The following is a 14,535-nucleotide window of genomic DNA, read 5'->3' as shown; positions in this document are numbered from 1 at the left end:
CTTATAGACAGAACAGGTAGGAAATAACTTACTAGGAAACATCGCTGCTGAGTGTTGGGAAACTTTCAGAAAAACTGCATTCATTCAACAAACATTTATTGAATGTCTTCCATTTGTTAAATTCAGAGTTCGGCACTGGAATTATTTTGGATTATTAAAACATGACGACCCGTGTGCTCTAGGAGCTCAGTTTAGGGTGGCGATGGCAAATAGGCTTCATTCTCTGAAGTCATAACTAAACTCTTCATGAAAGAGTTGCATCAGCTCTTAGCAATTTCTGTCCTGGGCATCGGGACGGGGACCAATAGCACATATGCCATATATTTCATATCCCTTGAGACATACTAATCTACTTGATCCTCTGGATGGTGGGGATCTTCCAGGAGTTCATAGGGATTTGAGCTGGGAAGTTCTTGAGTTCAAAAAAATGGATGCCCAAAGAAGGCCCATTGATAAGGGGAGTGGGGGGGAATCATTCAAACAACAGATGGTAGTCTGGTGGGCTGTCCCTCTGTCCACAGGGTTCCTGTAGCAGCTCTCCCCCTGAAACAGTGATAATTTCCTCCTAAAAGGAAAAAACAAAAAAGGAAGAATTACTTATAACCAAGCAAGGGAAATAAACATCTACCAGAGAGAGGCCAGTTCAAGATAGAAAGTCTATGAATATGTATCTGCCTCCTCCTCACTCAAATTTATAGAAATGACAGGAAAAAAAACCCGCTTTTAAACAGAAATAAGCCATATTGAGAAATGGAAATAAATCCAATATGGGAAAATAAGAAGGAAGGCCATCAACAAAGCTAAATGTTAAAGAATATCTGAAGACCAAAAGACCTACAGGATGCGATTGTCAGAGGAGCTAAGGTGGGGCGGGGCCTGGAGTAAGGATCAGAGGGACCGGCTGGTGAACCCCAGACAGCAAAGGTCTTTGCCACAGGCAGACTGGGAAGTGAGGAGAGACACCACCCTTCCTTTGGAGGCCAAAGAGACCACAAAAGCTCAGACATTCCCATACCCAAAAGATTAACTACTCACTGTCAACTCCAACCCTTACAGTATGGAGAGAATGGATTTGGGAAACAGGGACTGGACCCACTGATGGATAAACAGGAAATTCAAAGTTCAGACACCACCTCATGGCTCAAAGTTTATACACACTTAAGGAAATCCTATTCATAAAAGAAAGATGCCAAACTCAACAACAGAACTGACTCCCAAGAAAATACCAGATTTATAAAACAAATGGAAAGAGCCTTTAAGGGATGAGTATTAATCTCCTCAATGGAATAAGAAGGTGAATAATCCATGAAATAAGAATAGGCTATTATTCATAGGGTGCCTGGGTGGTGCAGCCAGTTAAATGTTGGACTCTTCATTTCAGCTTAGTTCATGATCTCAGGGTCATGAGATCAAGCCCCACATCGGGCTCCACATTCAGTGCATAGTCTGCTTGGGATTCTCTCTCCCTCTCCCTTTGCCCCTCCAGCTCATGCTCGCTCGCTCTCTCTCTCTCTCTCTCTCAAAATAAATAAATATTTGTTTAAAGTATGGGCTATTTTTTTTATTAAAGAACCTATAAATGAAAAGAGTGCCCATTTAAATAAAAATAAAAATGTCAATAGAAGACCTGAGGAGCAGAAGAGACATAACAAAAGCATAATTCAGTTGCTGCAAGAATTGACATGTCAGTAAGAAAGGAGACATCTAAGTAGAAAAAGGACAAAGGATAGGAATGGACAATCCACGTAAGAACTCCAAGTGGCCATTAAACATATGAAAGGATCCTCTGTGTCAGTAGTAATTGGAGAAATGCAAGCTAAACAACAGTGAGATAGAGCATCTGCCCATCTGATGGGAAAAAATTAAAATGACTGATAATCCCCAGGGTTGGCAGCAGTGTGGGGAAACAGCCTCATCTAGTTTTGGCAGACACAGGAATTGGCGCTACGTGTTTGGAGGCCAATCTGGCAGATCTTTTCAAATTAAAATGTGCATAATCTTCCATCTAGCAATCCCAGTATGACGGATCCATCCCAGAGAAATACTTGCACCTGTGCCCAACGTGACATAGATGAGCAAATCTCCGCAGCCCTATTCGTGGTCGTGGAGACCTGTGTCAGTGGCCATCAGAGAATACCACGGGGCAGGCATGAGGATGCGGGACACGCACCGACTAGAAGCATTTCGGTAACAGCCAATGTCCTGATAACTCACAAATGTCAGGTGTACTGTCTCAGCACGTTGCACAGTGACAGCTCAGTGAAACCTGCCAGTGACCCCGAGGAGGTGAGTACAATTCTGAAACCCACCTGACAGAGGAGGAAACTAAAGCATGAAAATTCCAGGAGTTCCCCAAAGTCACACACAGTAATGAGGTTGGGATTTCAAATTTAGCAGCCTGCTTCCAGCGACCATGCTTGGAACAAAAATACACCGTTTGATATATTGATCCTGCTAAAAAATCAAATTGCTGAGCTACTGGTAAAGAATTGTTGGTTCGTCCCATGCCGCTACCCTTATGTGTTAGAATTCCCCTGACCAAACTTGTACATTTCAGTTTTTCGGGAAAATTCTATCTTTTTTTTTTTTTTGAAACCCCCATCTTCTTGGTGTATTTGTACGGTGGAGAATTGCATTAAATTTATAGTTTAATTAGGAAAAAAAAAAGAATTGTCCAGCTTATGTGGAAAATAACAAAACTATGCATTTCCTTATGTACATAAATTTTTGTGTTAATGGCCAGGAAACACTTGGATAGTGTTTGGCAAACTAATGGCAAACTAATACTTCAAGGTGGAGGGTGGAAATGGAGATTTGAAGTGAACACGCATTCACCTTGTGTCATACTTGATTCTTCTTCGAATGTAATCATAAATTAATTGTGTGATTAAAACTTTAATTTATACACGCTGGCCACGAGATCACCACATGTGCATCTAACTCCCTCTTGAGAGGGAGAAACTAAATTGGAAGTCCCCAGCCCTGGATCTGGAAGAGAATAAAGACCTCCAAGGACACCTCTTCTAGGCTTCCCATGCAGGAACCACAGCATGGCATCTCTGAGGGTTGACCTTTTTCCTTTGCTTGAACACTCCAAAGCAGGGAAACCAGACAGCGTGGCACAGAGGAAAAGGCACAATCTTTAGGGGGCAGACAGCCTGAGGATTAACTCTTGGACCGAGTGGTGCCAGTCGTGAAAACTTAGGGAAGCTACCCAAGCTCCCTGGCTTTGGTTTCCTGATGTGTGAGATGGGACCAGGATGCCTCCCTTGCAGAGCTAACATGAAGAGGCAGTGAGAACATGGGTGGACAGCACTAGGCATACACCTGCCACAGAGAAGGTGCCAGTACCCACACGTGCCCTCCCTTTGTCTTTCCTAGAGTCATTTGAAAGCTCTTCCCAACACAGGGAGAAATCTGCCCTTTCCCCGGTTAGTCCAGTGTCCCAGGAGTCCTTTCCACCCAGGGTCTAGGTACTTGTACATGGGTAATTTTCCATGTGCTTTACTTAGAAAGGAGGTCAAGGACTGTCCCTAGAGCCCTGGGGACACCCAAGAAGAAAAGGCAAAACAAATCCAAGAGTCCCTATTATAGCAAAAACCCAATGAGATGGTCCAGTAATTCTGTGACCCTTTCGACAGCTGCAAAGCTCCGGTGGGGGGGGCAGCTACCAGGGCTCTGTCTCCCAGAATCCCTCTCCGGCCCTGATGGCTCACCAATTTCCACCTTTGGCTTATCCCCTGACTCTTGTGTCAACAGCCTCATTAACACAAAAGTCGTTTCTGTCTACATAGATTGTTTGGAAGACAACACCTTCCCTAATGAGATGTCTACACTAAGGGGACAAATAACGAAGAGCGTTCCGGAAAACAAGAACTTCACAGTTCAAGAAACAGCACTTCACAGTTACGGAGTCTGTGACAGACATATTTTCATGGGATCCGAACTAAGTCTTATCTACACCCATTTGCCTGGCTAGGAAACTAAAGTTCAGTGAGACTAAGGAACCTGCCCAAGGTCACACATGTACCACACACATACGGATCCTCGTAGTTGGAACAAGAGACATGGGAACTCTACTAGGAAAGCTTCCCAAGCTGCAAGGTTGACAGCTAGGCTTAGGCTAACTCTGCGAAGGTGCCAGAGTCCTGCCTAGAATGTCCTCAAAGCAGGAGTCGGGGGGATGAGTGGCAGGTGAGCTGCGGGCTTGGACAGAAGGTGGGCTAGCTCTTCCCTAAGGGGTGACGGCAGGGAGCACTCAGACACTTGAGGTGAGAGGAGCTTAGAGGCCAGGGTTGGGGGTGCCTGTATTAGTCAGAGGGCAAGCCAGAGAGAAGAACAGCAGGCCCCGGGACCTGTCTAAACGAGCTCTGCTCTCATGCACCCCAATGTTCCATATCCTTGTGATCCTATGGACCTTCGGGGCCTGCCTGCGCCCCCTCCACCTCATCTCTTAGAATACCTGCAGTCTGGGGCTCCTTCCCCTTAAGTTTCTACCAGTCCTGTCTCCTGACCAGCACCCCTCTGAAGGATACCTTGTGGAAATCAATGAGGTCGGTGAGCGTGGCGTGGCGATTGGGGTCCACTCCCAGGAAGCTGTAAAAATCCCCAGAGGCATCCACAAGAAAGTGCTTGAACCCTTTCTGCAGGCGATAGGAGAGGGTGTAACCCCAGATTTTCTCACTGACCCGGACCAAAAAGGCTCCCTCCGTCATGTTCTCAAGGAGATCTTCTGCATCTTCTCGGCTAATAATTCCTGGTTTAAAAAAGGAAAAAAAAAAAAAAGTCAGTAGGTTCAGCAAACCCTTCCCCTGCCACTCTCCCCGACTCATCCCTGCCCCGCATCCTCCTTCCAGGGTGTCAGGAAAGAGGGGGACTCAGGAGCTGTCGGGCACTTGCCTCATCCCGCCAAGGACTCATCTTGGTCCAGAGCAACCAGCTGTGAGCCTGGGGGCAGACTTTCTACAAGGACCTGAGTTTAGCACGCTTTCCTCCAAATTAAGCCACACTAATTTGGATTAATTGGGTAAGCAAAGAATTAGCAAAGAGCCAGAATTAGAGCATCTATCGATTACAAATACAAGTCAACAAGCACTGCCCTGCGGAGAACCTAAGAGCCCTGCTTTAATGACAACAGCAGAGTAGCTCACGATGACGGCCCCAGCTGTCCGCCCGGCACCCGAGAGTGAGCACCTGAACACACTATGTCCTCCAGAGTAAAAAAGACTTCCTCCATCCATCTGTGGCCATCAGGAAAACAGCTCAAAGGGCACGATTTTCTCAGGTTCTGCTAGTCCTTCACCATCTGGTTGCACCGCGGTGTGAAAGTCGGAGCCGGCCCTAGAGTTGCTTATTTGTCGGTGGGCAATCCCCAGAAAGGTTCATCCGGAGAGAGCCCAGGAAGCCGCACGCATGGGCACCAGCCTCCCAGGGCAGGGAAGGGCGGGGAGAAGGCAAGAGCCAGAAAGCCTCGACGGCCTGCTCGGCCTGCCTTCATCCGGACCGCGTGATGTTCAGCCAACACCTCGACTTCTCCAACGTCCTCTGACGTCTAAGCCATCATCTTCATCTGTCTACATCAAGGGCACATTAAGACTTTCCGGTCAGGTAAGGAATTTGAAGGCATTTTGTAAACCGAGAAACACCATGGAAATGCTGGCACCTGTTACCATGTTTGTGGGAAGAGGAGAAACCTATTGTCCTTGTCATACCCCCACTTGGTTGCCCTCTGTAGACATTCGGTGGGTCATTTATCGACAGTCAGGTAGCAAAGGGGTGGAAGGTCCTGCGCCCTTGAGAGGCACTGCACACCTGTGACTTCTCCCCTACTGCACCCCAGAGCCACTCTCAAGCTTTCCCGTAGGTACCCCCTGTCCCTCCGCCGCCTCCGCCATTGCTCACCTACTACAGGCCTTTCCTTGTGCCCAGAGGACACAGAGGCAACCACACTGTGACATGTCCCTCTTTTAAAGAAGCCAACACAAACGCGAGCCATCTCTTTCCTCCTTGCCCAGGACTTACCAAGAAGCAATCAAGTGAGCCACCCTTTCCCCAACCAGGCTATGTAAGTAGGAAACCAGGGAGAGGGGAGGGGGAAGGAAGTGGGAACCCCCCCCAAGATCCACACATAATCCCCACATAGGAAGGAGGATGCACCCTGGGGCTGCCCCCCCACCCTACCCCCCAGGATGTTAGTGCCTTCAGCCAGGGATCAACAGTGGCCAAAAGGGGACCAAGACGGCCACCTGGAATCTGTCAGAAGACTCAGCACCGTCCCTCACCCACCTCCCTGCCCCAGTGCCTGAAGACCTGGACCCCACAGGTGGCTGGGGTGGGGAGAAAAGTCAGGGGAGACAGACAAGAGCCAAGGGCCGGGAGGAAGAAGAACCAGAAAATGTCCACAGCCCCCACCTCAAGTTAAAGCTCCGACCAGACTGGAATGTGGGGCGGAGGGAAGTGTTGCATCGGGTAAGAGACTGAACAATCAAACCTGAGCAGGACTCGACTTTCTAATACCTGAAAGTGGCCGGTACACCAAAAGGACAAAGTCCTGTCTCTACCATCTAGAACCTGTGAACAGCCTCCCTGGACTGCGGAGGGACACTGGGCTCCAGGGTCCCCACCCCCCACCCCCACCTACCTGGCGGGGCTCACTCACTCACTCACCCACCGCGTGCACCATGACTGGCGCCTCACCACAGGCCCTTTGTGCAGAATCTTCATCCCCAGCCCTCTTCGTCCCAACGGACCCTGAATCCTCCCTCACCGAACCCCTTCTCCTCGCTCCCGGGAGGCCCAGGCTGCGGCTCACCTGCCCTCCACCTTTGTGCAGGTAAGAAACAGATGTCCCTCTGAGTGGTGGAATTTGAAAAGGGTGCCTCCCTGGGCCAAAATGGCCCAAACCCACATTTCTGCATTTCAATCCCTCCTCCCCACAGTCAGCCCACACAGCAGGGCCCCTTTATTCAGGGTGCAACATGCTGAACTTGGTCAGGAAGGAGTCAGGAAGCCTCCTCCTACCCAGGAGGCTGCCCAGATGCTGCAGTCCATTAGCAAACAGGCTGGGAAGGGCTCAGGGACAGAGCCTGGGCAGCTGCGTGGGAGCGGAGTGAGCTGTCAGGTTCCCTCAAGGGAGCCGCTCCTGCAAGGAGCAGTGTCCAGAGCTCAGGGCCTCCAGCTGCTGCCCAGGATCCAGCTCCGAAGCATCGTTTCCCCAGGCTGCTTCCGGCACAGGGGGTACAGGACCCAGTGTCCTTGACTCAGGGCGCGGGGCCTGCCGTTCCCACCGAGGGTGGGGCCCCCCCAGTGAGCAGTGGCTGCTGGGGGGGGGGGGCGGTTCCCATCAGCTAGAGGGAGACTTTCCCTGAGCCAGGCTCCTCCCAACTGCCCTTCCTTCCCACCCTCCCTTCATGGGCGTCAGACCTGCACCACGTCCAAACTCTCTCCCCACCTTCTCCTGCTCCCTCTCCTCTTTATTCTCCATGGGCATTTCTTCCAGTAAATCTCTTGCACTTCTGCTTCAGGGAAGACCCAACCTGCCACCAAAGGTGGACCTCTGTGCCCCAAGTACCTGGAATGTTAGGGGGCTTGTTTGGAGCAATAATCAAAAGCATGGACTGAAATCACAGCTCAGGCAGGGCGCCCGGGGTGGCTCAGTCAGTTAAGTGTTTTGCCTTTGGCTCAGGTCGTGATCCTGGGGTCCAGGGATCAAGCCCCACGTCAGGCTCCCTGCTCTGTGCAGAGTCTGTTTCTCCATCTCCCTATGCCCCTTCCCTTGTTCATGCGCTCTCTCTCTCTCTTTCTCTCTCTCTCTTTCTCTCTCTCTCTCTCTCTCTCTCCTTCTCTGTTGCTTGTTCTTTCTCTGTATCTCAAATAAATAAATAAAATCTTTTAAAAAAAATAAAAATAGAATCACAGCTCAGAGAGTTGTCCCCTCGGTGGCCTTGGGCAGGTTACCTAAGCCTCTCTGAAACCCAACGTCCTCATCTATTAAGTGGTCCCAGTAACACTACCCACATGGTGAGGCTGTTCGAGCCCATGTCAAAGTAACGCGTGAGCATGGCCACCACAGTGCCTGAGGACATGATGACTATCTAAGGTATGTAACTAGTCTGCGTTGGCTGCACCCAGGGGCCCGCTCCTGCACCAGGGATGCATGTCACCTGGTGCAATGGTCATAGCACCACGAGGCTGTGCTGCTCACACCCATGCCCCCAAATCTCCCAGAGAGAAGCTGTCGAGGGTGACTTCTTCTGATCGGGACTGCCTAGGGCCCTGGGCCCCAGCCTGCACTGCCCCTGGAAGACCATCCAGGCATCTGGAACACTAAACATCTGTGAAATCTGCCCCCACTCTTTGATACTTACCTAGAAATCAAAATTATAATCTGGCCCAAGGCCACAAGTAATATAGCCTCACAGTTCATGATGGTGGAGACCGTTCCACAGACAACCTGACGCCCAGGAGAATTGCTTGGTGGCCGGGAGGCCTGTAGGACACCTACCAGGAGAAGCTGTTACATTCTCCTGCCCGTTCACACTCTGCCTTCCTCATCCCCGCTCTGTCTCCCCGGATCGGCTCAAAGCCAAGTGTATTGGGAACTAAGCACTAATCATACCGCCTCCCATCCCACCTCTGCCCCTTCTAAACATTCCACCACTTGTTGGCTAAGGAAACAAAGGGGGGGGGGGTCTCACCTTACCCCTTCCTACCGGGGAGTGAGCACTTGGCTCCCCAGACATCACAGAAGCTTTCTACCTCTGCCAAGGACCAGGGCTGGCTGAGGGGTGCGGCCTTAACCACACGGGGCTCCGGGGTAGCTGTTCTGGAATGCTTACTGGAGGACGCAACAGCAGATGCCTTCTGAGCCAATTCTCAGCCACCAACAATGGGCACTGCAGTTTATCCCGTGATTTCTTTCCTTCCTCCCTTCAGGAGCTATGTATGTAGCACTCTCTAAGAGCCAGGCCCCATGCTGGGCACCTGGGAGTCGGCCCTGAATGAGAAACAGTTCCTGCCTTCTAGAAGCTTTGACTCTGGACAGAAATAAAGATTGGCCAATTTTTTTGTTGTTAAAAAAAAAGAAAAAGCAAAGGCTCATCATAACCGGTGGTGATCAAGGTCACAGGGGCTGTGGGGAGCAGCTGGGGGAGGCAGCCCACCCCGCTCTGGTGCCAGGGCTGGAAATGACCGCTAGAGCGAGACCAGGAAGGTTAAGGCAGAGGTGTGAGGCAAGGATGTGTCCGCAGAAGAGATGAGCACATGGCTCTTTGTGACAGGAGGGAGCGCCAAAGTAGGAGACGGGATGCAGCAGGAGCACAATACGCAGGGAGTGGAGGTCTGCTGGGGCCAGGCCCCAAGGATTCTGGACTTCATGTCAAGGGCGATGAGAAACTACTGATGTTCCCTAAACAGAAGAAGAAGGTGAGAATGTTCAAGGATGAAAAGGTGGCCTCGGGGGGTATGAGCGAGAGGCACCCAAGCCAGGGATCTCAAGGCTGTGAGGGTTTCTTCATCTAAGGATTGCTGCATGGCTACATGTGCACAGCGGTAGCACTGGATTCCAGCTCCCAGACCGTCAGTCGGCTGGGGATGGCTTCTATGCAGAGGCGGGGGTGGGGGGTGGTAGTGCAAAAGGACACATCGGGCATTACATAAGAAGCCCCATGTCACAGCCAGCCCTGGGCACCGTCTGGGGACCCTGTGGTCCTCATCTCCCTCGGTCCTCCCGACATCCCAATCATCATCAGTCCGTACCTGAAGACACAGAGGGTCAGCAAGAAAAGGGACTTACCCAAGGTCACAGAGCTAGTGAGAAGCAGAGCCAACATCTGAACTCAGGTCCTCGGACTCCAAGTCCAGTGCTCTTTGCTCTACAGCGTGTTATCTCATGCACAGGACAAGTAAGTGCTGTCAAAGACACAGAAGGAGGAGATTGCTGCAGCCTCTGGAAGTCAGGGCAGGCCTGAGAGCACCAACCGAGGGGGATGCCAAGCGGGACTCTGGGGTACATCCCAGGGGACAAGCAGTAAGCAGTGCCCATGAGGTGGGGGGAGGACGAGGGGGGTGATGAGTGAGGAGTCACAGCCCAGGCCAAGAAGGGGTCCCCTCGGCACATGCACATAAATGTGACCTAAGAGAAGCTCAATCGAAGTCTCAGGACAGGAGACATGGAGGAAGGGCCAGAAGGGCCAGCGCCTGTAGGATCTGGATCCCAGGGCACACAGGCAAGGAGAGGAGGCAGGATTTAAGGAGAGAATGACTGGGGAGCCATCGGAGACGCATCACCGTGAAACTGCACAAGGCGACCTCGTGTCAGCCAGAGAAAAAACGCAGATTGTCCACAGAGCAAACAATGAGCCTGATGGTTAACTTCTTGGTTGCGACAGCAGAAGCCAGAGGACAACCGGACAAGATTTTCAGTGTGCTGAGAAAATAATGATAATAATAATAATAATAACAGTGTTTAATGAAACTTTCTTCCAAGGAGAAGGACGAAATAGAGAGATCTTCAGGAAAAAAAAAAAAAAAAAAAAACAAGAAAATAGACTCCCAAGGATAACCTAAAGGATGTGCTTCAGGTAGAAGAAATTTGATCCCAGACAGAGAATCTGATGGGCTGCAAGGAAAGATGAGCACAGAGCCTGCAGGGTAATTTAAAAATACATACTGACCTGCAAAAACAATACCAATAACGGATAATGTGAGGATTTTTAAAAAGAACTCTAATAATAACAACATCGGATCAGTTGAGAATAGAATCACTGGACTTAAAAATTTCAAAAAAATGTTGAGGGGGCGCCTGGCTGGCTCCATGCCTCTTGATCTCAGGGTCGTGAGTTCAAGCCCCGCGTTGGGTGCAGAGATTACTTAAATATTGAAAACTCTTAGTAATTTAAAAAATAAAAATTCCGTGCGTTTAGGAAGAGGATAAAGACGGATATCAACTTGGAATCGGTGAAATAGGCATGTTAAATCATCTAAAGTAAACGCTGAAAGATAGGCACTGACAGTGGTACAGCCTCCAAACGACAGAGGTGGAAAAATGCAGTGAGGACACGTTTTTTTTTTTTTTTTTTTTTTTTTTTTTTCCCAATGAAGCGTGAAACAAGCTAATTACTAAAAAATAACTACACTCTAGTTCCATCTCTATTAAATTGAAAAGCACACAAGGCCAAAGGCCATAGCGTTTGGAGATTAATACATAAACAATAAACGAAGCGACGAGCTGCTGGAGAAGATACGCCTTCAGGAGAGGGATCGATCCCCGCCTGGGGGAAGGAACAGGGCCACCACGGGGAGGAGCACACAGGTGCTCCCAGGATGGGTCGTGCTTCCCCTTCTGAAGCTTCCCTCACGCCCTTCCCATCTGCAGGTGCACACACTGTATATACTCAATATTTAATATTTTAGGTATTTAAATATCACGGCTCTGCACCTCCCCACACATCACACTATGACATTCATTCAAAGTCGGTCAATGTCCTCTGAGGGATGGGGAGGTTTTAGCCAAGGGGGTGGTGGAAAAAGTATCACTAATGAGCTTTAAATGTCAGTGTTGGCTGTTTGGAGTCTCCGGGGCACGGCTCTCAGCCCGGGCCCGCTCTGACAGAGTCTTGTTTAATTCATTTTGGGTACAAGCGTCAGTAATGTTTACAGTCTTTTCAGGTAATCCCAACATGCAGCCAAGTTTGAGATTTGCTGAGCCACAGTGTAAACAGTCCTGCGAACCAGGGTTGGCAAAGATGCACAAAAGTGATTTTTACAGCCTATGAACTTCCTCTATATTTAGGGTAAATACTTGGGGGTTCTGAACACAGTCCTGCAGACCCGCTCCAGAGGGGAAAGGGGTAGGTCCTGTGAGAAGTCCTCGCCAGGCAGGGAAGAGCAGAGGGGAAGAAGGATTAAAGAGAGGCCCCCGCTCACGTTCCTGCACCCCACAGCCCACAGAGAAAGTAGAAGAGCCCTGTTCCCCTATTTTGGGGCAAATCCAGCAGGTGCTGTGTGCCTGCATGATGTAGCCACAATTAGGTAAAATGATGTATTTGCAAACAGAACAGCCTGAAGACGATGGTTGCCAGGCTCCCCAAGTCCCTGGGAGTCCTAGAGGGGATCCGGGGCTCCTATCACGTCCTGGGGGTGGGGGTGTGGAACGTGGAGAGTGAGCAGCCCTCGTGCAGGGCTGCTGGGAACCGGGACCCGGCCAGCCTGCTGGAGAGCCACTGGCACCCCTAATCAAATTAACTGCACGTATGCCCTCTGGTCCAACAACCCATCCCTGCGATACATTAGAAAGAAATCCTCACATGGGTCCATAAGGGTCCAGGGCAAATAATGTAATTGGCTCCTAGATTAATTTGTGGTGCTGATAAGTTGAGGGCAACCTGGGTGCCCACGACTCCAGGAGAGGATGAGCAAAATTAGGTAGATGCACCCCATGGAATACTGAGCAGCAATTAGAAATAATAGGCCAGAGTTAGAAACAGCGGGGCTCTCCTAACACATGCTCCACGAGATAAAGTGAGAAGCACAAATGATATTTAAAGCACCTCACCTTTCCTGTAAATGTCCTTAAGTGCAGGGCAGGAGGGGCATCTGTGGTGGTGGCGGCAGCATTTCCCAAATAAAAATAAGCAGGAGCAAGGGCACCCGGGTGGCTCAGCGGTTGAGCACCTGCCTTCGGTTCAGGGCGCGACCCCAGGGTCCCCGGATCGAGTCCCGCACCGGGGTCCCTGCAGGGAGCCCACTTCTCCCTCTGCCTGGGTCTCTGCCTCTCCCTGTGTGTCTCATGAATAACTAAATAAAATCTTTTAAAAAAAGTAATAAAAACAGAAGCAGAACAAGTCAAGAACAAAACCCAAAGTCCAAGGACCACGTTTCCAACAAAACCAAGTCGTGGCAAGTCAGTCCCACGAACCCCAGATACAAATGGTGGTGGGAACAAACAATCAACACAAGACCTTCATGACACCAAGAGTTTCCACAGGAAGAAGAAAGGAGCATGGGTGACCAACAGACCCGAGGACAGTCAACAGGAATTCCCTGGAAAGCAGGAGGCCGGCTTAAGAACAACAGCTGACACTCGGGATTCGCCTTCCCCAACCCCGGGGAAGGACAAGAGTCCCATGGGGACACCCTCCGGGGCCACCTTCGCTCCCTGGGGGAGGACTCAAAATTGAGTAAAGTAGGGGAACAGAGGGGGCAGAAGGAGAAGGTCAGACCCACATGAGGGAGGGGAACCCCAGGAACCAAGCTGCCGCATTTGTGGACACATCACAAACACAATAGAAGAGGAGGCTCCGTAAAATCCAAATCAGCATCCTGGCCCTTGTGTCCCTTGAAAGGTTCGGGAAAACTAATTTCGCATAAAAATTAGCCACAAAAAAAGCATCAAGGTCGAATCACATGTAACATTACGAGGAGGAAGAAAAGAAAATATAGGGAGCAGGCTCACTTCCCTCGGGTGTTAGACACACAACCTATACATGAGAACCCTTCAGACAGAGACGCGTGGTCACCAGGACGGCTGCGGACGGAGGAGGACCGGGAGTGTGGGTTGAGCATAAGGACAGTAAGAAAATACGCAAAATGCAGGGCAGCCTGGTTTCTTTCCGTAAAGATAATAAAGTATGAGGACAGGGGACAGAAGAGGCGGCCAGGGAGCTGAACCTGTAAGACGTAAGGGTTTGTTGTTGTTGTTGTTGTTTGGAAAATAAACATCATTAGGAACACAGCCCAGAAAAGAGGCAAGGTGACCCCAGAACCTAGGCTTTGGCGGGGTGGAGGGTCTTCCCTAATAGTTCATTGATGGCACCCAAGGCAGGCAAGTCAAGTTGGGGGAATGATCAATGTAAGAAGGAGCCCCCAGGCCCCAGCTACACTCAGCATACAACGCTCCTGGGGGTTCCAGCAGTGGACCCCTAGAGGCCGAGGCCGAGGCCCAGAGGTGAGCGGCCCACCAGGGGCTTTCTTGGCTCCCGCCAAGCCATGGGCTCCCCTGTACTCAGGCGCCATCAGAGGGCGGGGGTGGGGTATTGGAATGACCCCAGGTGCCCACAAGGGAGCACGTGGAGACGGGTGACACTGGGCACCTGCTAGAGAGTCACCAGCTCAGGCCGAAGGAGGCTCCTCAGCCGGAGGAACTGGACACGTCGAGGGTTACTTGTTTAGGCAGCAGCAGGGAGCGGAGGCCCCGACAGGCAAGACCACTTCTAAAGGAGGTAGACAAGAAAGGACACTTGTGTGCCTTTCCTGCAGCACCTGGAAAGTCTGGGGGCAACACAGAGACCAGGTCATCTCCAGACACTGTCAGGCCACGACATCCCGGGGGGAGCTGGGAACCAGGGACCCGCAGACAGCCCGACGGATCTGCCAACGACAACCAAGGCTGTAATAGAGAGTCCAGGGGGGCATCTGGGGCCCGCACCCCACGAGGTGAGGCTCCAGCCCCCCGGGCACCTCCCCGCGCCCCACTCAGGCACCTGGCCGCTCGCGGGTTCCACGGGTGCTCGCCGCCGCCGGTCCCAGAAAAGGGGG

At 50.8% G+C, this 14,535-nt stretch overlaps 1 protein-coding gene across 2 annotated transcripts in view; it reads right to left on the bottom strand.

Annotated features, from left to right (window-relative positions):
* Positions 1 to 285: 285 nt before the first annotated feature.
* SH2D4B (SH2 domain containing 4B) overlaps positions 286 to 14,535 on the bottom strand; it is a 79,864-nt gene continuing 65,614 nt past the window's right edge. The window contains exons 7-8 of one of the 2 annotated variants that reach the window (XM_072755121.1): positions 4,536 to 4,756; positions 286 to 565 (exon numbers count right to left, since the gene is read on the bottom strand). In XM_072755121.1, coding sequence (XP_072611222.1) covers positions 473 to 565; positions 4,536 to 4,756 — 314 coding nt within the window. In that variant the 3' untranslated portion in view covers positions 286 to 472. The remainder of the gene's footprint in view (positions 566 to 4,535; positions 4,757 to 14,535) is intronic. The other variant, XM_026010167.2, reaches the window with a different exon arrangement.

Source organism: Vulpes vulpes, chromosome 4, assembly GCF_048418805.1.
Source record: "Vulpes vulpes isolate BD-2025 chromosome 4, VulVul3, whole genome shotgun sequence".
Classification (NCBI taxonomy): domain Eukaryota; kingdom Metazoa; phylum Chordata; class Mammalia; order Carnivora; family Canidae; genus Vulpes; species Vulpes vulpes.
The sequence above is the reverse complement of the archived record's forward strand: the minus strand, read 5'-3'. Positions and strand labels throughout refer to the sequence as shown.